This window comes from Vulpes lagopus, chromosome 14 (assembly GCF_018345385.1).
Source record: "Vulpes lagopus strain Blue_001 chromosome 14, ASM1834538v1, whole genome shotgun sequence".
Lineage (NCBI taxonomy): Eukaryota > Metazoa > Chordata > Mammalia > Carnivora > Canidae > Vulpes > Vulpes lagopus.
In genome coordinates, this window is record NC_054837.1 from 27,056,300 (window position 1) to 27,083,982 (window position 27,683).

General features: G+C 37.2%; 1 protein-coding gene across 1 annotated transcript in view; it reads left to right on the plus strand.

Moving 5' to 3' along the window:
- Window positions 1-27,683, plus strand: part of NAA25 (N-alpha-acetyltransferase 25, NatB auxiliary subunit) — a 78,252-nt gene that overhangs the window by 27,790 nt on the left and 22,779 nt on the right. The window contains exons 7-15 of the mRNA XM_041729126.1: window positions 166-244; window positions 5,183-5,294; window positions 5,870-5,959; window positions 7,684-7,853; window positions 8,940-9,052; window positions 15,908-16,115; window positions 17,107-17,196; window positions 22,345-22,525; window positions 23,346-23,445. Of these exons, the coding sequence (XP_041585060.1) occupies window positions 166-244; window positions 5,183-5,294; window positions 5,870-5,959; window positions 7,684-7,853; window positions 8,940-9,052; window positions 15,908-16,115; window positions 17,107-17,196; window positions 22,345-22,525; window positions 23,346-23,445 (1,143 nt within the window). The remainder of the gene's footprint in view (window positions 1-165; window positions 245-5,182; window positions 5,295-5,869; window positions 5,960-7,683; window positions 7,854-8,939; window positions 9,053-15,907; window positions 16,116-17,106; window positions 17,197-22,344; window positions 22,526-23,345; window positions 23,446-27,683) is intronic.

A 27,683-nucleotide genomic window follows, 5' to 3' on the forward strand; every position in this document is an offset into this window, starting at 1 on the left:
AGATCTTAAAAAGAAAAAAAAAAAAAGATCTGAGCTGATATGAAGAGTTGGACACTTAACTGACTGAGCCACCCAGATGCCCCTAGATAACTTTTTTAAAAACATGCAAATGACTATTATTATTGATAAGTTTCAATTATTCCATTTATTTGTTTTTTCTGTAAGGTTGAACTTTATTATATGATCCTGGAACGTTTGGGAAAGTACCAGGAAGCCTTGGATGTTATCAGAGGAAAATTAGGCGGTAATTTTTAAAGTTTTCTTAAAGTTTTTTTTTTCTTATTTAAACATGAAAAATATTTATTGTGGAAAATTTCTTATACAGAAACATAAAGATATAAAGACAAAAAAATCCACTTGTGATAATTTTATGTTCTTCCAGATTTTCCTGTATGTTGTACTTTGACTTTTTCTTAAAAAAAAAAAAATTTAATTTAAATTTATGTTAATTATGTTAAATTATGTTAATTAATTAACATATAGTATATTACTAGTTTTAGAGGTAGAGGTCAATGATCCATCAGTCTTATATAACACTCCGTGCTCATTATATCACTTGCCCTCCTCAATGCCCATCACCCACTTACCCCATCCTCCCCCGACCCTCTACCTCTCTAGCCACTCCGTGTTTCCTATGATGAAGAGTGTTTTGATTTGTCTCCCTCTCTGATTTTGTCTTGTTTTATTTTTTCCTTTCTTACTGTATGATCCTCTGTTTCTTAAATTCCACATGAGTGAGATCATATGATAAATGGGTTTCTCTGATTGATTGATTTTGCTTAGCATAATACTCTCTAGTTCCATCCATGTTGTTGCAAATGGCGAGATTTCTTTGTTGTTGGCTGAATAGTATTACGTTGTATATATACACAGCCACATCATCTTTATTCACTCATCTGTGTTGATGGACATCTAGGCTCTTTCCATAGTTTGGCTATTGTAGACGTTGTTGCTATTGGGGTGCAGGTGCCCCTTTGGATCACTACATTTGTATCTTTGGGGTAAACACCTAGTAGTGCAATTGTTGGGTCATAGGGTAGCTCTATTTTCAACTTACTGAGGAACCTCTATACTGTCTTCCAGAGTGGCTGCACCAGCTTGAATTCTCACCAACAGTGTAAGAGGGTTCCCCTTTCTCTGCATCCTTGGCAATATCTGTCATTTCCTGACTTGTTAATTTTAGCCATGCTGACCAGTGTGAGGTGGTATCTCATTGTGGTTTTGATTTGTATTTCCTTGATGCCAAATGATATTAAGCCTTTTTTCATGTATCTGTTGGCTATTTGTATGTGTTCTTTGGAGAAATGTTTGTTCATTTCTTCTGCCTGTTTTGATTGGATTATTTGTTATTCAGGTGTGAGTTTGATAAGTTCTTTGTAGATTTTAGAGACTAGTCTTTTATCTGATAAGGCATTTACAAGTATCTTCTCCCATTCTGTCTGTTGTCGTTTGGTTTCAGTAACTGTTTCCTTTGCTGTACAAGAGTTTTTTTATCTTGAGGAAGTCCCAGTAGTAGATTTTTGCCTTTGTTTCCCTTGCCTTTGGAGGCATGTCTCGATGCGGCGGCCGAGGTTATAGAGGTTGCTGCCTGTATTCTCCTCTAGAATTCCTAGGTATCTTTTGGTTTTTGGTACAATTGTAAGTTTCTCTTTCTTCTGTCTCATTGTTAGTATATAGAAATGCAACTGATGGGACACGTGGGTGACTCAGCGGTTGAGTGTCTGTCTTTGGCTCAGGACATGATCCCAGGATCCTGGAATCGCGTCCCACATTGGGCTCCCTGTAGGGAGCCTGCTTCTCCCTCTGCCTATGTCTCTGCCTCTCTCTCTGTCTCTCATGAATAAATACAGAAAATCTTAAAAAAAAAATGCAACTGATTTCCATGCATTAATTTTACATCTTTCCATGTACATTCACTTTTTAAAAGCATTTTATTTTTATTTATTTATTTATTTATTTATTTATTTATTTATTTATTTTTTAAAAATTTTTATTTATTTATGATAGTCACAGAGAGAGAGAATCCCGATGTGGGATTCGATCCCGGGTCTCCAGGATCGCGCCCTGGGCCAAAGCAGGCGCCAAACCGCTGCGCCACCCAGGGATCCCTAAAAGCATTTTAAAATTGAAAATAATTCATGAATTTAGAAAATTCAGGAGGTGTGAAAGAAAGATTATACCCCAGATCTCCAACCTTTTGTTCTCTAGGTTCTTCACTAGTAATTTGTTCTGTGTATCCTTCTAAAGATGTCCTTTCCCCTCGCCCTTCTTCCCAGTTTTTTCAAACCATGAATGAGAACATACTGCACCTAGTGCATAGAGTAATCTTATTTATTCGGCATGTTTCTATTAGAAAACATTTTATTAAAAAATTTAATTACTTTTCTTGAAGATTTTTAAATGTTATTTGTCTCTAGTCAGGATGTGTACCCTGGGTACAAAACTTTTTTTGTTTCCCTGCTTGTCCTATGAAGTCATTTGAGTTTGTGACTTTTGCTCTGTATCTTCTTATACCCATTTTTTTTTTAACTTAACAGTGTCTTAGAGATATCCTTATTACCTTATACTTTAATGACTGTCCAATATTTCATAGTATAAATGCAGACAATTAACCAGCTCTTGATGGATATTGAAGTTATTTGCAGAGAACACCTTTGTTACAAATCAGATTGCCCTCTAAGAGGCTGCAATGTGTATTCCCACTTACTGTATTTACTATCAGTATGTGAGAGGTCCTGCTTCTTTGTATACTTAACTTGTATCACTAAACTGTTATTTCAAACTTTTGGTAAAGATTTTATTTATTTATGAGAGTGAGAAAGAGAGCATGCACGCAACAAGTATGAGCTAGGGGAGGAGCAGAGGGAGAAGGACAGGCATACTCCATGTTGAGCATGGAGCCAATGTGGGGCTTGATCTCATGATCCTGAGACCCAGACCTAAGCCAAAACCAGAGGTCAGATGCTTAACTGACTGAGCCACCCAGGCACATTAAACTTTTTATTTATTTATTTATTTTATTTATGATAGTCACACAGAGAGAGAGAGGCAGAGACATAGGCAGAGGGAGAAGCAGGCTGCATGCACTGGGAGCCCGACGTGGGATTTGATCCCGGGTCTCCAGGATCACGCCCTGGACCAAAGGCAGGCGCTAAACTGCTGCGCCACCCAGGGATCCCAAACTTTTTTTTTTTAAATTACTTTTGGGCAGCCACAAAATTTCTTTTGGCTCAGCAGTTTAGCACCACCTTCGGCCCAGGGCATGATCCTAGAGACCTGGGATCGAGTCCCACGTTGGGCTCCCTGCATGGAGCCTGCTTTTCCCTCTGCCTGTGTCTCTTCATCTCTCTCTCTCTCTGTCTCTCATGAATAAATAAATAAAATCTTTTTTTTTTTTTTTTTAATAAATAAAATCTTTAAAAAAAAAATTACTTTCAAGTAAGTTCTACACCCAATGTTTGGCTCTAACTCACAGCCTGAGATCAGGAGTCACATGCTCTACTGACTGAGCCAGCCAGGCACCCCCTTTTTAAACTTTTTAATGTTTTTCAATCTGAGAGATTGAACATATCTTACAATTTTTATTTAATTTGGAGGGAGGATAATTTTTTTGTTTAAAAGCCATTGATATTTTCTTTAAGCTGCTTTTCCTTATCCTTTTCCCATCCTAAAACATTGGTTAATCATCTTAATGATTTGCGAAAGCACTTTATAGGTTAAAAAGTTAGGTCTTTTCCATTGTAGTGAAAAGACTTCTTCCCTTTTTATTGGAAAACTTATTCGTAGGAACTTCATAGATCTAACCATTCCCCTTTTAAGATGTTTATGACAAAGATTTAGGTTCCTAAACATTTACCCATTTTTGATGATTTCAATAGGAGAAAGTTCTGCAAATGCAGTGTTGTTTTGACAAACCTGGTTTTTAATTGTGCCGTTCTAGTCTTTGGGGGAATCTAATTGTAGATGAGTAGCTTTAGATCTCTCAATAGGAACAGTCATTAAAAAACTTTATTTCATATAGGTGTGTATATCCTTTATTTGATTGTGGTCATAAAACTAACTGTTAACAACTTTAATTATATAAGACATAGGAGTTTTTGTTGTTTTTTAAAGATTTATTTATTTGAGAGAGAAAGTGACCATGAGTGGGGGGGGGGGGGGAGGAGGGGAAGAAGGAGAGGGAGAAGCAGACTCCCTACTGAGCCAGAAGCTGGACTCTGGCTGATTTCAGGACCCCGAGATTATGACCTGGGCTACCAGGCATCCCCTCCTTTTTAAAAAAGAGATAATATTTATTTATTTGAGAGAGATTATTATTGTTTTAATGTTACTTATTCTTTAACTTCAGCCTCCTTGTATACAGTATGTTAGCCTTTTTTTTAAGTTTTGGGGTTTTTTTTTTGAAGATTTTATTTATTCATGAGAGACAGAGAGAGAGAGGCAGAGACATAGGCAGAGGGAGAAGCAAGCTCCATGAAGGGAACCCGATGTGGGACTTGATCCCGGAACTCCAGCATCATGCCCTGCGCCCAAGGCAGGTGCTAAACCACTGAGCCACCCAGGGATCCCCAGCCTTTCTGTTTTTACTCAGCTGGATTATATTTCTAGGATAGTTAAAATGAAGATTATTTGTAGGAAATTCATAATGTAATTGTTGGTATCCTTAATCAGCTAAGCTCTTCTAAAAGGTTGGGGCAAATCTAATTTGGTCAGAAATAATAGTCTTAGTTTTTCTGTTCCCAGCTCTTGTGAAGGTGTTTGATTGATCTCTGTTCATTTTTGTATTCCTCCTCACATTACACCTTGCTTTCCCGTTCCAGTCCAAGCTTTTTCCATGTTTTGGAGCTGTATGTATAGATGGGAAGTCTGTCTATGGACCAGTACTAGTCCCTAGGTGCTTTTGGGGTTTTATAAGTGTATCCCATGTACTAGATCCTTGACTCAATAAATTCTGGATCCTTATAGTTTATAGAAAAAATGATTATAAAAGTTTAATAGCAGAAATGTACTTTTTTCTTTTCAGCAAAATAATCTTTATTAAGATAATAGTTTGTATTTAGTAGTGGTCGCATTTTCTAAGAGAGGCAATAAAATGTGACATTTTCCTTCTTGTGTTTGGACTTTATTCTGGTTTCTGAGAAGAAATGACCAGCTTACCAATTTTTATAACTTTTAATTGTAGAGAAGTTGACAAGTGAGATTCAGAGTCGGGAAAATAAATGCATGGCTATGTACAAGAAGTTGAGCAGGTGGCCAGAGTGCAATGCCCTTTCCAGGCGCCTCTTATTAAAAAAGTAAGTATATGCTTCTCTTTGGAGTATGAGACTGAAGTGGGGCTCTCAGATGTCACTACTGACATTTTTTTTCTTGGTCTATTGTCTTTTATATTGCCTGGACATAAAATCTCTTAGTAGTGTGTCCTAGGTATTTTAGAAAGTTTTTAATGGCCCTTCATCTTTCAGTAAAGAGTTATAATGGGACTTAAGGCCACCAGGGTGCTAAGTCTTAGGTCTTCAGAATGAATGCCAAAAATCATTAATTTGGTAAATACAGTATTGGTCTAAAAGAGACACCGCCTCTCCACCCTATTTTGGGGAAATGCTAATGTGGAGTTTTCTGTTAAGAATATTAGTTTTCTGGACCTGGTGATTCCACTGAAGGGAATAATTGTTTCCTAAAAGTTTTATACTTTGAAAATGCCTCTGGAGTTGCCCTTTTGGGGCAGCAGAGGAAATGCAGAGGAAGGGGTGGGCTTCTCTTAGTAAAGACTAAAATGTAACCTAGAAAATAAGTGGAGTATCATGGTTCCTAGGGCAGGCTTGTCACAACTTGGGTTTAATCCTGTGTGCACCATTCAATCTGATTTTAGCTCAGATGACTGGCAGTTCTATCTGACTTATTTCGATTCTGTCTTTCGACTGATTGAAGAGGCCTGGACTCCTCCTGCTGAAGGTGAACAGTAAGTCGACTCCTTTCCTGAATTACACTGGCACTTTTTAGCACAGTGTAGCAAAAGGATTTCATTGTATGCCTAATTGAATTCTCTTTTTCGGTCTCAATAGCGTAGCCCTTTCAAAGAAAGATTTTTCATTTTTTTTAAATTCTAAAATAATTTTAAAATAATATCATATATAATATATTAAAATACAAAATAATTCTAAAATAATTTTTAGGGTATCCCTGGGTGGTTCATCGATTTAGTAGTACCTGCCTTTGGCCCAGGGCATGATCCTGGAGTCCCAGGATTGAGTCCTGTGTCGTGCTCCCGGCATGGAGCCTGCTTCTCTCTCTGCCACTCTCTTTCTCTATGTCTATCATGAATAAATAAATAAAATCTTTAAAAAATAATAATAATAATTTTTTTAAATGAAAAATCTTATGTGTTTATTGAAAAAATCTTAAACCAGTGCAGAAATGTGTGGTGTAGAAAGTGTTAGTTCCTAATTATCCTGCCATCCTGGAAATAACACTTTCCTCCCTCTTTCCACTTTTATTGAGATATAATTGACTCAGAGATAATACTTTTTTTTTTCTTTTTTTAAAGTAAGCTCTATGCCCAACGTGGGGCTTGAACTCATGACCCTGAACCCAAGGTCGAGTCGCATGCTTTGCCAGATGAGTCAGCCAAGTGCTCCCAGAGAGAATGGCAATTTAGAATCTTTTCTTCCAGCTTTATTTCTGTCCATATACTAACATTTATTCTCATTATTTAACATAAAAATGCAGTCCAATTAGACATAATGGTTTGCAACTTGCTATTTTCTTCCTTAAAATATATCTTGGGCATCTTTCAATTTATGATACATATAGATTTGTTTCATTCTTTGTAGTGACTTAAGAGAACTCCAGCTTAAAGATGTACTATAATTCATTTAACTTGCCCCCCATTGATGGACTCGTGGACACTTAGATTGTTGCTGGTTTCCTTTTTTTGTTGTTGTTTTCTTTTTTTGCTATTCCAGATGAAAACACAAACATAGATGGGATCTTCTTAAAAAGTAAGCAGGAGTTAAGATGGTAATGAGCTGATGCTTACTTTGTAATATTAACTGAGTCATCTAATTTTTCTCAGCCTTCATTCTTCAAGCAATAAAGTAAAATTTACTTAGATTTTTTAGACAGTATTTTTTTTCTTTAAAAAAAAAGATTTATTTATGTATTTATTAGAGAGAGAGAGAGAGAGAGAGAGAGAGCTTGCACTTGTGAGTACAGGGAGGACCAGAGGGAGAGGGAGAGAAGCAGACTCCCCACTGACCACAGAGCCAGATGTGGGGCTCAATCCCTGGACCCAGAGATCATGACCTGAGCGAAAATCAGGAGTTGGTTGTTTAACCAACTGAGCCACCTATGTGCCCCAGAATATGGTAAGTTCTTAACCCTGGTATAAACAGAATATAGACAGTATTTTATATATATAAGGTCATATGCATTCTTTTTTTAAGAAAGAGGTAGAGGTAATTAGTCACTGTGCAGTAATCAAAGGCCAAAATTAGGAATAATTCTGTGTCATGTGACTTGTCAGAATATGCTTCTGGTTCTCTTTTACTCCCATATTACTTTCTAATTATCAAAGTGCTTTTTATTTTTTAAATTTTTTTCTTGAAATCAGTTTAGCTTCACTTCTAAGTTTTAGGATGGACAATAGAGGTACAAAGATACCTTTTTTCATGTGTTTATACCTAGCTCTTTAGAAGGAGAAGTGCATTATTCTGCAGAAGAAGCTGTGAAGTTTATAGAAGATCGGATAACAGAAGAATCTAAAAGTTCCCGCCATCTCCGAGGACCACATCTTGCTAAACTGGAACTGATTAGACGTTTAAGACGTCAAGGTTTTAATGATGAGTATAAACTAGGTAAGAACCCTTAATATTATTTGGGAAACCATGAGAAGATACAGATAGGCCCCCCATATCCAAGCACAGTATTCATTCTCTGAGGTCTATGATGATGAAGTCATGTTTGGGAAACAAACATTTTCATAACCTGAAAATATCTACTTATGAATGGATTACTGATACTATTAGCCCTCAATCCTATTTTCAACTCAACTTAACATTAGTATCTCTCCGTGTTCCACCAGAGTCTTTATCAGGCATTCTTTTTTGACCCAACATTAATGTCAGAATCAATTTCAAAGTGAAATAGCCAGTTTTGTCAAAATTTCAAGATTTCATGAAGCAGATGAAAGATTTCTTGAAAATCTGCTTCAAGCACTCACAAAACCATTGATGAAAGAGTATCTGGTGGAGTTAGAGGAATTAACAGTTAAAGAAAATTTGTAAGGACAGTGACAAGATGGGAGAAAAACATGATTTGGGTTGAAAATCTCTGCTTCTTAAATCCAGTTCAATTTGAGAGCATTTCCTTTTTCATTATTTTAGTTTTTGTTTTTAATTTGAGGAAAAATAAGACGTGTGCTGGTAGCCTCTGCATATCCAGGTTTAAATTTTCCATAGTAGTAATCTTGCTGGGGGTTATTGGCTTGTGACTCTTGCCATTTATTTTCTCTTCTTTTGGTGAGCCTGTTAAACATTCCCTTTCATTTCGTTAACATTTAATACTTGTTAAAGTAAATAGTTCAGGAACTGTGGAAAGAAGCATGTTTGTTTAATGTTTGTGTATAAATTTCAGTCTTTACTTAAATTTTAATGAAACCTTTTTAGGTATTTAAACTTTTTTTTTTTTTAAGGGTATTTAAACTTTAATGAAAAGTGTTACATTTCCTAAGTGTAATAACAGGTAAACTGAGTTTGTAAGATTCAGCTCCTTTTTACAGTATTTGTTTAAATGGACAAGCCATCCTCCAGCCGTCAGTGTCATTCTCATTCAAGCAAAATTTTAATTTAATTGAAATAAAGGTTTTTCAAATCAGACATCTTAAATTAGAAATTGCTTAATTCATGAATTGATTTAGTGGTATCTTTTTTGCTCTCCCTTAGGTGATCCAGAAGAATTAATGTTCCAATATTTTAAAAAGTTTGGGGATAAACCTTGTTGTTTCACAGACCTCAAGGTGTTTGTTGACCTCTTGCCTGCTACACAATGTACAAAAGTAAGTATAGTTTAGAATTCTGTTCGGTGCCTGTATTTACTGTAACTAGGTTAAAGTGTGTGTGTGAGTGGTGAACATGAGATGCCCAGGTAACTGCTCTAGCAAGCCAAGGATTCCAGGTGCTAGCAGATTAAGACATGATTTCTTGTTAAGCCACAAGGAGAATAAGCCTCTGATAGTTAGATTCTTTCTTGTTTTATGGTGAAGTGTGGGGTGGTTTTTTTGTTTTTTGTTTTTTTGAGTTTTAGATTCACCTGTAGTTGTAAGAGAAATAATACAGAGACCTCTGTATACCCTATTCCCATTTTGCCCCATTTGTAACCTCTTGCATAACTATATTGTAATATCATAATTAGGAAATTGATATTGATACAATTCACTGACCTTATCCACATTTCATCAGTTTTACATCTGTGTGTGTACATATGGTACATTATGTGTGTATTTAATGCAGTTATGCAGTGCATGTGGATTCAGTGAACCCCACCAGCGTCATGATACAGAACAGTTCCACTACCAGGATCCTATGTGCTACCCCTTTGTACTGGCAGCCATCTCCCTGTACCTCCCCCTTTCTCTCTGTGTCCCCTGGCAATCACTAATATGGCTTCTATTTCTGTAATTTTGTCATTTTAAGAATGTTACGTAATAGAATCATATTATGTATAACTTTCTGAGATTAACTTTTTTTCTCCCTCAGCATAATTCCCTGGAGATTCATCCATGTTACATGTTTCAGTAGTTCATCTTTTTTTAAGATTTTATTTATGCATGAGAGAGAGAGAGAGAGGCAGAGACACAGGTAGAGGGAGAAGCAGGCCCCACGCAGGGAGTCTGACATGGGACTCGATCCTGGGTCTCCAGGATCCCACCCTGGGCTGAAGGCGGCATTAAACCACTGAGCCCCCCTGGGCTGCCCTCAGTAGTTCATTCTTGAGTATTGCTGAGTAGTATTCTGTGGGTATTGATGTGCCACCATTTCTTTAATCTTTTGAAGGACATCCAGTTTCCTGTTTTTGGCTGTTAGAAATAGAACTGCTGTGGACATTTGAGTGCAGGTTTTTTTTGTGTGAACTTAAATCGTCACTTCTCTGAAAAAAGTGGCCAGTAGTGCATTTTGGTTTGGTAGCTGCATGTTAGGGTTTTTTTGTTGTGGTTGTTTTTTTTTGTTGTTGTTTGTTTTTTTCTTTAAGAAATGTCTAAACTTTTTCACAGTGGCCATCCCATTTTAAATTCCTATTACCAGTGAATGAGTGATCCAGTTTCTCCACATCCTCATCAGCATTTAGTGTTGGCACTATTTTTTTTATTTTAACCATTCTGGTTGGTGCCTAGTGATAATTTTATAGTGTGTGTGTTTTTTTTTTTAAGATTTTATTTATTCATGACACACACACACACACACACACACACACACACACACTCAGAGGCAGAGACATAGGCAAAGGGAGAAGCAGGCTCCATGCAGGGAGCCCGATGTGGGACTTGATCCCGGGGCCCCAGGATCATGCCCTGAGCTGAAGGCAGACGCCCAACTGGTGAGCCACCCAGGTGTCTTTTATACTGGTTTTAATGTGCATTTACCTAATGGTTAATTATGTTGAACATCTTCTCATGTGCTTCTTTATTTGCCAGCTTTATATTCTCAGTGAAATGTGTGTCTCCGTCTTTCCTCACTTTCTAGTTGTTTTTTTTTTGTTTGTTTGTTTTTTTACTATTGAGTTTTGAGAGTTTAGATATTCTAGATATAACTCTTTTGTCCGAAATGTGGTTTCATATATTTTCTCCCAGTTTGTACTTGTCTTTTCATCCTTTAATAGGATCCTTTGCAGAGCAAAGTTTTAATTTTGATGAATCTATTTTGGAATAATTTTAGATTTACAGAAAAGTCATGAAGATAGTACTTCAGTATATTTGGGGTAGGATAGAGTACCATATAAAGAAACATTGGCATGTATAATGAAAGTCTATGACTTTGATCAGCTTTACTCATAAATACTTATGTAATTAGTGAAGGTTGCAACGAAGCCTTTCTATCGCAGAGTTGTCATCCCCTGTTATTCCAGAATGCCTTAGTGGAGGTGACTAGAGTATAGTTGGCAGTCTTGAGATGATGTGTCTAGGGCAGATGGAGCAGTGCATTCTCAAACTGATAAGTAGCCAGTGGTATCTATTGCGTTTTTTTTTTTTTAACGATTTTATTTATTTATTCAGGAGAGACACAGAGGCAGAGACATAGGCAGAGGGAGAAGCAGGCTTCCCACAGGGAGGCTGATGCAGGACTCAATCCCAGGACCCCAGGACTATGACTTGAGCTGAAGGCAGATGCCCAACCACTGAGTCACCTAGGCCTCCCTCTGTTGGGTTCTGAAATGACTGACACTTTGGTTTAGTAAAGCTATTCTTGGAGTGCTGTGCTCACAGGGCTCAGGCCAAGCTTTAGAATTTTCTGAATTAATTGTAACATATCCAGAAAAGGGGTTTTGGATTGTAGGAGGACTTGAAAGCATAGGAGGGAGAAAGAGTTGAGTGGAAGAGAGGTTTGGCTTGGTGAGGACAGAGTCCTTCCTTTCTTAAAATGAAAAGCCCTTGTACAAAGGGGATTGAGAATTGGCATGGTAAGAAGTTGTTACAGGGAATTCAGAATTTGGCCAGTGAAAAAAGATCTTTCTCATAGTCAGATTCTCTAAAAATAGATTATGTAAGTTTCATGTTACTAGAGAGATTTAAGCAGAATCTAGAACCACATGGAAGAGATTCCTTCAGTTAGTGTTGGTTGCACATGTTATGTACTAAGTGCTAAGATTTGGAACAATTGATCATGTCTTACATTGCTTTTCGTCTTGTAAGTTGAAGCATCAAATAATGGGACTGCATTAAAAGGATACTTAAATTACTATCAGCTGAGATTCATAAGGGTTTGCTAATGTGAATCTAGTACAAGCACCTCTGATATATTAGTATGTTTGAAAGTTTTAGGTCATCTCATGTAGTAATAATCTGAGAGGAACCCTCTAGAAATGCTGGAATACTAACAGTGACAGGTAGTCATTGTTCTGTGAAACAAAAGATTTAAAGCTGTTGCAATGAGTTTTGTAGTCCCACATAAATTTTTCATTGAGGGGGTAATTTTGCTGCCACAACTTTTTAAATGTAGGATGACTTCAGTAGCTAAAAATTCTGCCACTCAGCAGTGTGTTTATCAGAGGATTGCAAACTGTTCAGTAAAGTTCAAGCTGAGAACTGTAGTCATAATGAATTAGTAGCCCAATCATTTAAAACTGGGACTAACTAGCTCCTAAGAGGCCACTGAATCCAGTTACCCTGAAGTGGCTCACCCAGAGTGATGTTTTTGTTTCCTTTATCTTGGGGTTTTAAACTAAACAAATGATTCCAGTTTTTAAAGAAGCTTTTTGCATATCAGTAAAACTGTACAGACTGGAATAAAGAATGAATATATTGTTTCATGACAAAACCTATCTGGAAGATTCTTTAGCATTCCCTGAAGAAAGCATTAATAATAAGAATCACTAATATATAAAATAGCTTACAAGAATGGAACAGCTGGCAGTAGAAGCTGTATAGGCATTTAATCAAAAACATGAAAATCAGTGCTGCAGTTTCTTTGTTGCATATGGTTATCTGATCATAATTATTAAAATTCATATAATTGGAGACAAATTGAAGCAAAATTGTTATAGATGTGAAACTGCATGAGTGGAGTTTTCTTTTTAATTTTTACTTGTGTCAAAAAATTTTATGGATAAAGTTGAAATAGCCAAATAGCACTACAAAGTTTCTGTTGACAAATAGTAGCAGCTGTTTGCCACCTCCCTACCCCCTCAGCCCCTGTTGTGGCTCTCTACAGGTAGATCGCTTTCAACTCCTATGTGTGTCTTCTGTGATTTACCTCCATATTTCTAAATTACAGATTTGTGTAACTGTTTATTTTTATAGTTAAAATCTTAGTCTGTTGGAGTCTTGTTGTGGAAAGATGATCTTGTTTACAACAACATCCTACTTCTCTCCTTATGTACTTGCCTCCAGTTTAGTTCAGTGTTTATTCAGAATTTATATTTTTATGACCAAAGGCTGTGCCACTTTGTATATGGAGATTACCTTTCTTGCACAACTTTCTCAGAATTCATACTTTTTATTTGATTAATCCCAATCAATCTGACAGAACCATAAACTTCTCTGAGTGTAGTCTAAAACATGAGGTGATCATCTGTTCCATTCTCCCCCAAACTTCCTCCATCCTCTGCCCCTCACCCCTCACCTCAGGAATACTTTTTATAGAGCCTGTTTGCCACCTTTTGTGTTGGGGTCTCAAACATTTGGCATTCGGCATTCTGGGATTTGGTTGGGATTAGGGGGAGAGGGTTATTAGGGTCCCCATCCATCACTGAATAACAGAGTTTCACTTTATCCTCTTTTTTTTTTAAACCAACATAGAGGTTTTATTTATTTATTTATTTATTTATTTATTTATTTAATTTTAATTCCAATATAGTTTACATACAGTGTTAAATTAATTTCAGATACACAGTATAATGATTTAGCAGTTCTGTACGATATTTAGTGCTCATCACAATAAGTATACTCCTTGATCCCCACTCACATCCCCTCTGATAACCATCAATTTGTTCTCCATAGGTAAGAATCCGTTTCTTGGTTTGTCTCTCTCTTTTTCCCCCCTTTAATTTGTTATGTTTCTTAAATTCCACATATGAATAAAAACATATGGTATTTGTTTTTCTCTGACTTATTTCACCTGCCATTATATACTCTCTAGCTCCCTTCATGTTGTTGCAAATGGCAAGATTTCATTCTTTTTTATGGCTGAATAATACTCAAGTGCATGTACCTATGTGTATACACTACATTTTCTTTGTCCATTCATCTATTAATGGATACTTGGACTTCTTCCATAATTTGGCTATTGTAAATAATGCTGCAGTAAACAAAGGGGTGCATATATCCCTTTGAATTGGTGTTTTCATATTTATTGGGTAAATACCCAGTAGTATGATTACTAGATCATATGGTAGGTAAGGAGGTGGAGAAGAAGGAACCCTTGTACTCTGTGGTTGGGAATGCAGGCTGGTATAGCCACTGTGGAAGACAGTATGGAGGGTCCTCAAACAATTAAAAATAGCACTTTATCCCCATTTCTAGCTATGCCTGCTATTCCTGAGTCTGTAGTACCTCTGGTTCGGCTTCTCCTTGGGAATAAAACTGTAGGTTTCTTCTGGGTTTAGGAAGTCAGTCTGTGAACTAGAGGAGGGGTTGTTAGATGGAATTTAACTAGCTCTTTTCCTGTTTCAGTCTTACCAAGACTGGAGCTTTCTGGTGCCCTGAATTTTTGCCTTCCAAGGTTTTGTGGTTGGAATAGACTTGCTGCCCCTTGTGCATGTTAGATTTCTCCCCTATGTGTAGGTTAGTACTTAACACCTGCCATTCTGCCTTTTATCTTTGAAATCTTGTTAATGCTTTTTACCTGTTGTTATCTTTTCACATGTTTTTGATCCTTGTGGTTTGATTCTTTGTTGTCATCTTTTTTTTTTTAAGATTTTATTTATTTATTTATTTATCACACACACACACACACACACACACACAGAGAGACAAAGGCAGAGGGAGAAGCAGGCTCTATGCAGGGAGCCCGACATGGGACCCGATCCCTCGCTGAACAAGGAGCCTGATATGGGGCTCAATCTCAGAACACTGAAATCAAGACCTGAGCTGAAGGTAGACTTCCTCCCTGCCCACCCCCCAAAGGTAGATGTTTAACCAAGACTGAGCCACCCAGGTGCCCCAAGCCTATATTTAATATATAATGGGAATGATACATTTTTTAAAATTCTCATAAATTTAAAGAATTAAAAACATTTTAATGTAAGATGTTACCATTGGGAGAAACTGGATGAGAAGGGGACATGGGATCTTTCTGTATTCTTTTTTTTTTTTTTCTCAAAGATTTTATTTTTTCATGAGACAGAGAGAGAGGGAGAGAGAAAGAGAGAGAGGCAGAGACACAGGCAGAGGGAGAAGCAGGCTCTATGCAGAGAGCCCGACGTGGAACCCCATCCCGGGTCTCCAGGATCACGCCCTGGGCTGAAGGCGGCACCAAACTGCTGAGCCACCCGGGCTGCCCCTGTATTGTTTCTTACAACTGCATGTGAATCTATAATCATTTCAAAATAAAGCTTTAATTAAAAAGCAATTTAGGGATGCCTGTGTGGCTCAGTGGTTAAAGCATCTGCCTTTGGCTTGGATGGTGATCCTGGAGACCTGGGATTGAGTCCCGCATTGGGCTCCCTGCATGGAGCCTGCTTCTCCCTCTGTCTGTGTCTCTGCCTCTCTCTCTCTTTCTCTCTCTGTGTGTGTGTCTCTCATGAATGAATAAATCTTAAAAAAAAAAAAAAACAATTTAAGACCACTGACATAACTATTCCTTTCTATGTAATATTTTCTTTAAGAATTTACTTATATAGCAGTTACAATTGTAGACTTGTTTTTGGTAATTGGTCTTTTTATAGTCTTCCTGATTAAACTTATCATTGCCATATTATATATTATGTTGATGTGATATAATTTATGAAACATTTTTACAATTCTTTTAATTTTTTAGTTAGTGTAGTACCTGGTATTGACAGATTACTTGTGGACAGCAATGAATTAGCATGCCATTTTCATTGGCCTTTTACCAGCATTATTTGTTGTTAGAAAATTTTTTTAGTAATTTTGATAGAAAATGTCTTTTTCTAGTAGACCGTTTCAACATTTGTTAATTATGTTCTGCCAAAGATAAGTTCTGTTTTGAGATCTGTGCTTTTTTTTTTTACTTTGCAGTTTATTAATCAGTTACTTGGAGTTGTTCCTTTGTCGACACCAACAGAGGATAAGTTGGCACTGCCTGCTGACATCAGAGCTCTACAGCAGCATTTGTGTGTGGTGCAGCTGACGAGGTTACTTGGCTTGTACCATACTATGGATAAAAATCAGAAACTGAATGTGGTCAGAGAATTGATGTTAAGGTACCAGCATGGACTAGAATTTGGTGAGCAACCTTTTAAAATGTGTAGTAGTTTCCGGATTTGCTAAGTTTTAGTCCTTTTTTTTTTTTTTTTTTTTTAAATCACTCAGAGTACCTTGTTATAATGAGTTTGGCAAGGAGAATATTTTATCAGGTGGGAAGACTGGAATGTAAAGCCTTTTTTAAGTTTGGAATTTTATTTATTTTTTAAGATTTTTAAAATTTATTCATGAGAGGGAGAAGGAGAGAGGCAGGCTGAGACACAGGCAGAGGGAGAAGCAGGCTCCATGCAGGGAGCCCAACGCGGGACTCGATCCTGGGACCCCAGGATCACGCCCTGGGCTGAAGGCAGGCACTAAACCACTGAGCCACACGCAGGGGTCCCCAAGTTTGGAATTTTAAATAATTAAAATTGTCCATATTCTTCTATATTGAGCTAACTCAATCTGAGGCTCATATGAATTACATGGAGTTTATAATTGTTGTGACATTTTCTGCTGATTGGCCTTAGTATTTTTAATATATAGACTGAAATTAAACAAAATGAATGTTGTAAATTATGAGGTAAATGTTTGAGAAGTAGATGATCTTTAAATTGTAGATACATGTGATAAAGTGTAAATTATCTGACAAGATGACATCTCTAATGTATCCTAAATCATTAGATGAAGTAATGAGCCTACTATTTATTACTTTAGTAGTACATGGCCCTTGGCTTCTGTTCTTCTCTTTACCTGAAGCCTCCTTCCAAATCTTACTGCTTTCCCTTTGGTGCCATTAAGGATATCACCTTTGCTCTGGAACTCTTCTGTTCCAGCTGAGTGTGGCCTTACCTTCTTTTGAATCTTTTGATTCACGGCTTATATTTTTCTTCTGGTATTTACACGACTCTTACTACTTTTCATTTCCTCTTTTTATCTTCTCCCTCCTGTCACTTTTCTGCTTTAAAAAATTCCTTTGGGGCTGTGATGTTGAATAAATGTTAAAAAACAAATATGGGATTTTTTCCCTACAGGGAAGTCCTGTTTGAAAACCGAATTGCAGTTTTCAGACTATTACTGTCTTCTTGCTGTCCATGTGCTTATTGATATATGGAGAGAAACAGGTAAGGAAGAGTGATTTCAGTTTAACTTTACATTTTGCTTTTACTGATTATAAATCCTAAGATTAATTATATAATCCAAGAATTTTATTTATGCTTTTAGGTTTTCCTCCTTGCCCTTTTCCAGGTTGCTTTTAGAAGAACCCATCTCCAGATAGCCCCGTCTCGGTAATCAGGATGATTTTAAATCAGTGCACATCTGTTTTTATTTTTTAGATTTTGTTAAACTGAAGTATAGTTGAGACACGTTACATTAATTTTAAGTGTACAACATAGTGATTTAGACAATTCTGTACATGGTGCTATGTTCACAATAAATGAAGCCATCATCTAGCACCATACAACACTGTTATAGTACTGTTGATTATATTTCCTATGCTATGCCTTTCATCCCTGTGATTTATTCATTGTACCTTCCACTCCTCTTTTTACACCTGCCTCTCGTCTCCTGACAACTGCCCATTCTCTGTATTTGTTAATCTGTGTCTGCTTTTTTTGCTTGTTTTTTTATTTTTTAGATTACACATATAAGCGAAATCATATGGTATTTGTCTTTCTCTAACTTATTTCACTTAGCATAATACCCTCTAGGTCCATCCATGTTGTTACAAATGGCAAAATATTCTTTTTTTAATGGCCAAATAATATTCCTTGGGGTGTGTGTGTGTGTACACGTATAGATACCACATCTTTATCCATTCATCTATTGATGGACACTTGGTTTGCTTCCATATCCTGGCTATTGTAAATAATGCTGCAATAAATATAGAGGTGTGTAATTCTTTCTGAGTTAGTATTTTCATTTTCTTTGATAAATCCTAGTAGTGGAATTGTTCAATTGGAAGATATTTCTATTTTTAATTTTTTGAGGAACCTCCATACTGTTTTTCACAATGGCTGCACCAATTTACGTTCCCACCACCAGGGCATGAGGAATTTTTCCTCTCCACATCCTTGTCAAACTTGTTATTTCTCATTTTCTGTTCTGTTTTTAAACATTTTTAAACAGTGAATAATGACTGAACTACCTATTACAAAGTTACAATAATTAAATACAGAGAACCTGACTCAGAGATAGATGTATAGGCCCATGAAATGGAATAGCCTTTATTATTCACTTGAAAAAATGTTTAGGAGAATGCATTCTTTTTGGAATATAATTTTAATTGACCTGTTTAGGACAAAAACACAATACATGCTGAAGGAAGCATCATGTATCATTAAGCAAGAAAAGGATGATTCAGCAAATGGTATTGTAATTACCTTTTCTTTAGGTCTCACTCCTGGCATTTTCTTTTAGCATTTAGCATTTAGACACTTACTTTTTTTTAAAATTTTTTTTTTAATTTTTATTTATTTATGATAGTCACAGAGAGATAGAGAGAGAGGCAGAGACACAGGCAGAGGGAGAAGCAGGCTCCATGCACCGGGAGCCCGATGTGGGATTCGATCCCAGGTCTCCAGGATCGCGCCCTGGGCCAAAGGCAGGCGCCAAACCGCTGCGCCACCCAGGGATCCCTAGACACTTACTGCATAGTATTCACAAGAGTAAATTGCACAAGACACAAAAGGCTGGGGAGACCGTACTGTGCATGATGGACACAATCCCTGCCCTTGGGATCATTTCATGGAGCACTTGATTTTGATACCATCACCCTCATGCTTAAAATTCTTTAGAGGTGCCCTGTTTTTCTGAGGATAAAAGTTAACCTTTTTAGGATAGTGTTTACAATGCTTTTTATAATCTAGCCTCTGCCTTTATCTCCAGATTCTTAGGTACTTAAATCCTAAATCTACTGGGGTTTTTTGTTTGTTTGCTAGTATTAGTGAACATGGTGGTGCCTCTCTTTGAAATAACTTTCTTCCTTCCTTCATCTAACTTTTACTCAAATGTTGACAGCCTCTGACAAGCCTGTCTTGATTTCATCCCCTCCCCCCATTGCAGATTTTATGCCTCTTTGTGAGTACCCCTATGCTAGTACTTGTTACACTATATTGTCTTGGAGATGGAGGTGAAACCCTATTATCAGAGTCTTTGTCATCTGAGGCCCAGAATTGTGAGTTTGCACAGGGCTATAAAAAAACCATCATTAATGAACTGACCTTTTAGTAATTTGGTCCCTACTCAGATATTTTTCCCCATTTATCCTAGCATCCATTCTTGCTCATAAGTGACTATATGGCTTTGCTGATCTCTTGTTTTTTTTTTTTTTGAACAATGTGTCTGCCCATATAGTATTAGCTAACATTTGTTGATCATCAGGTACTTTGAAAGTGCTTTACGTGAATTAGCTAATTTAAACCTCATAATAATAGAGTTAGGATTATTGCAGTTTTTTTTATAGATGAAGGAAAGATAGGGCAGAGAGAAAGAAGCTAATTTTCCATAATCATACAATGTAAATACATTGGAAAATTGCCAGTATTATAAAGATGCAAGATTTCTTCCAGCCAATGAAATTGAAGTTGAAGTGCTTCAATCAGAGGCATAATCATTGTCCAAGGTGGATCTAACAGATATTAGAAATCTATAGAAATATGTTAAGGATGTTGGAAAAGCCTGATTTTAATGTGAAAGATTAAGAAGAGCATTTTAAGAAGTTGATGATGCTTTCAGACATTTTGCATAAAGCCATTTGTTTATGATTCTGCAAAAGTAAGATGAAGAGTTAAGGATGTCATTTTTACCTCTAGTTTTATTGAAATGTGATCAGCATATTACATTGTATTAGCTTAAGATGTATAACATAATGATTTGATGTATGTATATCCTGAAATGACTGTCATCATATGTTTAGTTAATACCTATCACCCCATAGCTAGATTTTTCCCTTGTGATGAAAAACGTTAAGATCTATTTTCTTAGCAGCTTTTGAGTAGTGGTATAGTATCATAAACTGTAGTCCATACTATATATTAATATATTCCCAGAACTTACCTCATTTTGTTATATTACAACATTTAGTTAGAAAATTTTTTCCCAAAAGCCTAATTGATCCTTCATGCCCCCCCCCCCTTTTTTTTTTGCTCGATGCTTTTTTGATTTGGTGAAGAATTTGCAGAGTTGTATAGTTACAGCTTAAATTTTGCAAAATAAAATAATAAATGTCTATAAGAGTTGGTTTAATGGTTGAGAAGTGTGAATTATACCTTTTTTTTTCTTTGAAATTTTGTTTCCATTTTAAGGAGATCTCTTTAATTTTATTTATTTTTATTCATTTACTCATGAGTGACACAGAGAGATAGAGCCACAAGCAGAGAGGGAGAAGCAGGTTTCTTGTGGGGAGCCTGATGCAGGACTCAATCCCAGGATCCCAGGATCACACCCTGAACCAAAGGCAGATGCTCAACAACTGAGCCACCCAGGCATCTTTTTAAAAAAGATCTCCTTCGTGGAGATCTTTTAAAAAAAAACTAGTTATCTTTGAATAGCAGGACTTCTTTTTTTTTAAGATTTTTATTTATTTGTGAGAGAGAGATAGCGAACATGAGTGGGGAGAGGGGCAGAGGGAGATGCAGACTCCCCACTGAGCTGGGAGCCTGATGCAGGGCTCAATCCCAGGACTCTGAGATCATGACCTGAGCTAAAGGCAGATGCTGAACCTACTGAGCCACCCAGGCACTCTATTCTTCTTCTTCTTTTGTTTAAGATTTATTTATTTACTTTAGAGAGAGAGAGCAAATGTGCACATGAGTTAGGGGGAGAGAACCCTCAAGCAGATGCCTCACTGAGTGTAGAACGTGTTGGGGAGCTTGATCTTGTGACCCTGAGAGTACCACTTGAGCTGAAACTGAGTGGGTTACCTAACTGACTGAGCCACGCAGGCACTCCAAGGGACTTCTTCTTTTTTTTTTTTTTTTTTAAGATTTTATTTTTTTATTCATGAGAGACACAGAGAGAGATAGAGAGAGAGACAGAGACATAGGCAGAGGGAGAAGCAGGCTCCATGCAGGGAGCCCAATGCGGAACTCGATCCTGGGATTCCAGGATCATGTCCTGAGCTGAAGGCGGCACTAAACCGCTGAGCCATTAGGGCTGCCCGGAACTAGGACTTCTTAAAATTATTTATTCTATGTAATTTCCAGATGTTTCCTCCATTCACTTCTGAGCTTCTTGTGGCTAGGAACCACCTGTGACTCTTATCCTCTGGTCTTATATCTAGTGTTGCTCCAGAGTTTAAGTCAGTAAGTGTTGAATTCAATAAAATTAGATTGTGAAGACTAGCAACATTGGAAAACACTTCAAAGAAAGAGCGGAACACAAAATAAGTGTTAAAGTTTTTTCTGACTGTAAAAATAGCTTATAAAAGCTTTGGCAGTTATTTTAATCTTTTCCAGCTTCTATAGGCATTCTAACATTTTGGCATATTTCCTTCTCTCTTTATCTGTACATGTCGTATATGCTGCAGATTACCTTTTCACACTAAATTCTCTGTGTTTTACTGAACTATTACTGAATAAGTATTTCCCCTTATCACTAAAACTCAGTAATGTCAAATGGCTGCCTAATGTGGGTTTTACTATAATTTACTTAATTATTTTCCCATTATTAGTACAGTGAATATTTTTATATGTAAATCATTATCTCCATTTCATATTTTCTTAGGTTCATAAAAGAGAAGTTACTTAATCTTTAAGGTTATTGATGCATGTAACCTTTTGAATTTTGGTAAACCAAAAAAAGTGTGTCAGATTAATTTATCTGATTATTAATGAACACCTTTTTTCAAATACCATTTGACATCTAAATAGTAGAGTTACATATGGAAGAAAAATGTTGTCTAGAGAGTGTATCTAGCTGGGGTTTGGTAGAGAAAATCCTGTGCTGGGAAGGTTGGTGGACTCAAATTCTCCTTCAAAGTCCATCTCTTCTCAGAATCTAGGTTCTCTGAGATTCCATAACTTCATAAGACCTTACAGCTTAAAGTTTGCATCACTCTTGCAGATGGATGTTTAAGAACTGAGGTAACTATTGAGAAACTGTTCTGGGAAATTCCCTAGTTTGTTTATAGGTGTGTATCTAAAATCTGTTCTTTGACACCTAGACTCGTTCTTCAGATAGTTAGGGGAGTAAGTTTTTGTCTTTTGTTTGTGAGAAACCTCCATTTACTGCCAAGTACTATGGATAATGCTATTACATTTTGTTTCTAGGTGACGAGACTGCTGTATGGCAGGCCTTGACTTTGCTGGAAGAGGGATTAACCCACAGCCCTTCCAATGCTCAATTCAAATTGCTGCTTGTTCGAATCTACTGTGTACTGGGGGCATTTGAACCAGTGGTGGATCTGTACTCCAGCCTTGATGCTAAGCATATCCAGCATGATACCATTGGGTTGGTAGTATATACTCTGAATACTGAGCAGCCAGCTATCCCAGGGGATCCTTATACATGGAGCTCAGACTTTGCAGTTTTAGCAGTAGTACTGTTTCTGTTCTTAAGCTTTTTATTTATTTTTATTTTTTTAGAGATTTTATTTATTTATTCATGAGAGACAGAGACACAGGCAGAGGGAGAAGCAGGCTCCATGCAGGGAGCCTGATGTGGGATTCGATCCCGGGACTCCAGGACCAAGCCCTAGGCCGAAGGCTCGAAACCGCTAAGCCACCCAGGGATCGCCTTATTAAGCTTTTTAGACTAAGTAATCCTCCATGATGACCCATTGCAAAGCTGAAAGATTTTTATATCTTCTTTATTAAATGGTAATTTTTACATTTGCACAATTTAGGAAAGGTAAGAAAGTTATCCCCAGGGATAGCAAACAGCTTTATACTTTGAAAACTTTCTTAGCACACATTGTCTTGAAGTTTTTATTTGCAGTTGAGATTGACACAGGTACTTTGTTTGACCTTAGAGGTCCTTTGAATTTGTTTTTTGACTATTCTTTATTATAAATCAAGGGTATTGTCTTTATTTCTTTCTGTTCCATTAATCATCTGAGTATAAGAAAGCATGACATAGAGTTTTAGGTCTCCCACAAAACAGAATTAACTTCACTCTTTAAAAAAATTTGATTTTGTGAATGAGATCACTTATGTGGCAAGATGTTTTAACTTTCCTGTGTGCTTGTTTCTCGGTTATAATAATTTGAAGTGTAGTATTTGATACTGGAGGTGGGTAAGTATAACATTTTTTTTCTTTCCTTCTGACCTAGCTATCTTTTGACTCGATACGCCGAATCCTTAGGTCAGTATGCTGCTGCATCCCAATCCTGTAACTTCGCACTCAGGTTTTTCCACTCCAACCAGAAAGATGTAAGTGAAAAATATTTTTTAAAAATAATGTTCTTACCTGCTTAATGCACACATTTCAGAGAACATATTCCCTCGTGTGCCAAGTGCACATGTTGAGGTATACTATGCATACTTAGAAGTGCCTGTAGGCCATAGCTTACTGGCCATGTCTGTTAGGTAAAGAGTTATTTGTGGTTGCTAGGATGGATGTGTTTAATAGAATCCATGCAAAGCTACAGTTAAAACAGTATTAACAGAATAGGAAGTGGTATTCCTCTTAGATCCATCTTTTAATTTCTAAGAGACTTTTTCTAAGGGTCTAAGAGGTAGACCCTTAATAACACATCATATGTGTTTATTTTTTAAAAATTTTTATTTATTTATGATAGTCACACAGAGAGAGAGAGGCAGAGACATAGGCAAGGGAGAAGCAGGCTCCATGCACTGGGAGCCCGACGTGCGATTTGATCCTGGGTTCCAGGATTGCGCCCTGGGCCAAAGGCAGGCGCCAAACCACTGTGCCACCCAGGGATCCCCATCATATGTGTTTAGAGCCTGGGATGCCATAGAAGATTCTGCAAAAGCAGCTGCTCTCTGTTACCTTTATTTAATTATGGAGTTTATAACTGCTGTGCTCTTCACTAACAATCAGTACACTCGTATTTTCTTAGAATCATAAAATTGACCAATTGAAGGATATATCAAGAAACTTGGGTCAATAGTATGTTTTTTAAAGTAGCAATAAATAAGGTAGAGCTATGTGCCATAATGAAAGGATGGGATTTGCACCATATTTTTCACTGCAAGCAGACTTGATCATCTCCACTTGTCAGTTAAGCAGAAATTTTATGTAGTCTCTAGTCAGTCAGCCAGCTGTGCAAAACCACCCAGAACAGAGGTGAAAAGAAGGCAAGTCTCTAGGATGGTCATTGCCTACTTTGTTCTCATGTGCTTCTAAAACTCATTGCCTGAATTCGGCCATACCAGATATCTGCCCATAGCTTTTTGTTTTCATGGTCTAACAGCAACTAAGGACCTTGGCAGGGAAGCTGGTTTTGGGGGTGGTTCTTTTGTAACTGTAACAGTGGTGGCTAATCTCTCTCTTATTGAATTCTTTGGTCTTGTATTAAATAGAAGGCAGAACAGAAGCATTTCTGAACAGTGGAATATAGGTTTATTGTTCTCAGCTTGCAGTAACTCTGTCCCCACAAGCCTTAGGGCAAGGTCTAGAGGGTTAGTATAGCAAGGGATGGTGAGCTGTGCATAAGTTAGTTATTAAGCCCTATTCTCCTCCCCTTGTGGCATCCTTCCTCCACAGTGATTGGGATCTCTGTTCAGACCTCATTTTGTGCCATAGCTCCTGATCAGTGAAGGAGGGAAGTTGGCATCAGCATTTGAAGTTGCTGGCCTGACTTAAGAGATCCTTAGGACCTTGGGTTTCTAAAAGAGCCTAGCACAAGTAGGCAGTTGAGTTATAAATCTGTGTGTTTTCACTATGTGTTCACGTATCTGTGCTTGCCCTTCTTAGTTCTGAAGTTTTACTAAGTCAAGAAAAAAAAATCAAAAGTGTTTCTCAAATCTCCTTATTCTGGCTGTCATTTCTGTATCTCTAAGAAAGAGGTTAAAGAAACATTTGATTTAATGATAACTCCTTTTCAAAGTTTTGTTTCTCAAATGGCTCTTAGGTGGAAATTGGGGGCAAATAAGGGATTAATCCAAGCCTGGTGCCTGGCCTTATTCCAGTTTTTAATCATCCAGCATTCTAGAAGCACCATATTGTTCATGATTTGGTCAGTAAGGCACATTTCATATACTGTTGAAAATTAAGCTTTTATTTTTTTTTTCCACAAATTTTGTGGAGTTGTTTTAAAAATGAAACACACCCACCCCAAAACAAAACAACTCAAGTTATTGTTATAGAGAAAGGAGATCCTCAGGAAAGATTTGAGAGTATGTTGTTCTCAGTGGCTTTTTAATCTTTGAGGTTTTGCGGATGGTGTGTGGCAGGAGTGACTAATTGATCTGAATGTATGTGATGCTGAACCTGAGCATTTTATTGATCTGAGAATAGGACTGTCTGCTTGAAATTTATTTTTATTACTACTAAGAAGAAAGAGCTTACTTAATCCTACTAAAGTAGATAATCTTTGAGGGGTCGTAGAGGCAAAAGCAAAACCAACACAATAAGGAAAATGCACCTTAACCTTTAATGCCTAGCCTGAGTCCCAGAATAGAGAACTGGAGACTGTGGTGTGGACTGTTTCCTATAGGAATTTGAGAATAAGAACACGATTTTAGTGTTGCCTTGTGTGTCTTAAACCATCTAATAGTATTAGATAATTCTCTGGAAAGCTAAAGCTCTGTGTTCTATATCTCTTATTCTTGGAGTTTTTGAGATTCCCCAGATGGTTTTTTCTTGAGTGACTGATGAATTTCAATTCCCAACCTGCTCTTTGAAAGAACACTTTTACTCCTTAACTGGAAAATCCAGTGTTCTGCTTTGTAAGGCTTTGTGCTATGGGATTGAAAGTTATATTTGGAAGATCTAAGATCTACACAGGGATTTGCTTTCTGGAAAGATCATCATTTGTTGCTGTCATCTTACTCTGAAATAGATTTTTGCAGTATGAGACTGAGCCAGATTTTCTTATCTCCAAAAGTTACCTTTGTGTTTGTACTTTAAAAAGTTTTCCATTTAAAAGTCTGTTTTAGGTATTTGTGAAGACTATCACTCAGGGTTTGATGTCTATCTATTTTGCTAATTTTTACAGTGACCAGGGTTCATTTCAGGAATCCATATGGGATATAAATAGCCTCATTGGTGCATATATGAGTAGAAATAGGTACGGACAACATTCTCTGATGATGTTCAAAAGTTTTTAAAGTGCCTATAGCTTCCAGTTTTGCCTGCAGTTCCAATAGGGGTTTTCTCTTCAAACCGTAGACCTCTCTTGTGCTCGGTCTTAATACAAGATGCCCAGGCCCTTTTTCTAGCTCTGCAGTGGTACTTTGCTGCAGCATTAAAGGAGGACTATCTTAAAAACAGAAGCCAGAGAGCTACAGTTACTGTCTCAGTTTGTTAAAGGACTACATTCTCTTTCTATTGCCCCTTGTTTTTCTTTTCTTTTTTTTAAGCCATTGCCTTTTTTTCAAAAGTGGTGTTCCATGGACCACTTAGAAATTAAAACTGCCTCTGTACTTTGTAAAGCTGGATTCTTTCCTTTAATCAGCATTATTTTGGAACTGTCATTAATAAATTTGACTGGAATCCCCAGAAGTACTATTTCAATCCTGATTAATTGCTGGAACATTATGTTCCTAAGCAGCTGATTTTTTTTCAAGCTGTAAGTTTCTGTTGCAAGGGCTGATATTAAGCTTTTTCTAAGTCAAGAGGCCATTGAATAGGCAGGTGTGTTTAGAGTATCCTGGCCTCTTCTTGATGGGGCATATCACTGTCCTTTAATCAGACTAGAAGGTGCACTTGAGCTTTTTGGGATAGTCCTTCTTTAAACCTGCAGGATCACAAGTAATCTTTTTAATTTTCTTGTGTCCGTCCGTCTTTAATTTCTCCAGATACTGCAGGCAAACAGCTCGCCGAGGTGTCCCATGGGGTTTAAAAGCCGCATCGAATGCAGTTGAATTAGCGCCCGTGGCGCAATCCCGCGGCCTGAAATGAACCCTGCGAGGCTGTGTATCAGAGGGTATGTTGTTGACTATTGGCCTATTTTCCTACTGGGCAAATTATTCAGTCATAATGGAGATGGGGGCAGTGCTGACTGAGGCTATGTAAAAAGACTGGCTTTCCTAGAAAGGATCTTTGGGGCAAACATCCACTTTGAGCTTAACATTTTCCTTGGCCCAAAAGGATACCCTCCTGACTTCTGATCCTGATGGCATAGGCCCACACCCATGAAATGTTCTTCCCCGAGATTTTCTTCTATTGTGCCAGAATTTCTGTTGAGAATTCTTTTTCTTGCCTCTGTTCACAACATTTCATCTGTACATATGTATTAATCTAAAATTAAAGCGCATGTGATGAGTGTTCCCTTCACTTGTTCATGGAATTTTCTGGCATAGGTCTTACGTAGTTTGGATGGACAAGAAACCTGGTTCTTGCAGTCTTTCTGTCCTCAGGATGGATTCTGATGAATTCTTAAGGGTCTTTTGTTTGTTGCCTTCTATCCCAATGTAATGCATATATGCCCTATGTTTGTGATACATAGTACTCAGAAATAAACAAAACCAAGGAGCAGCCTATC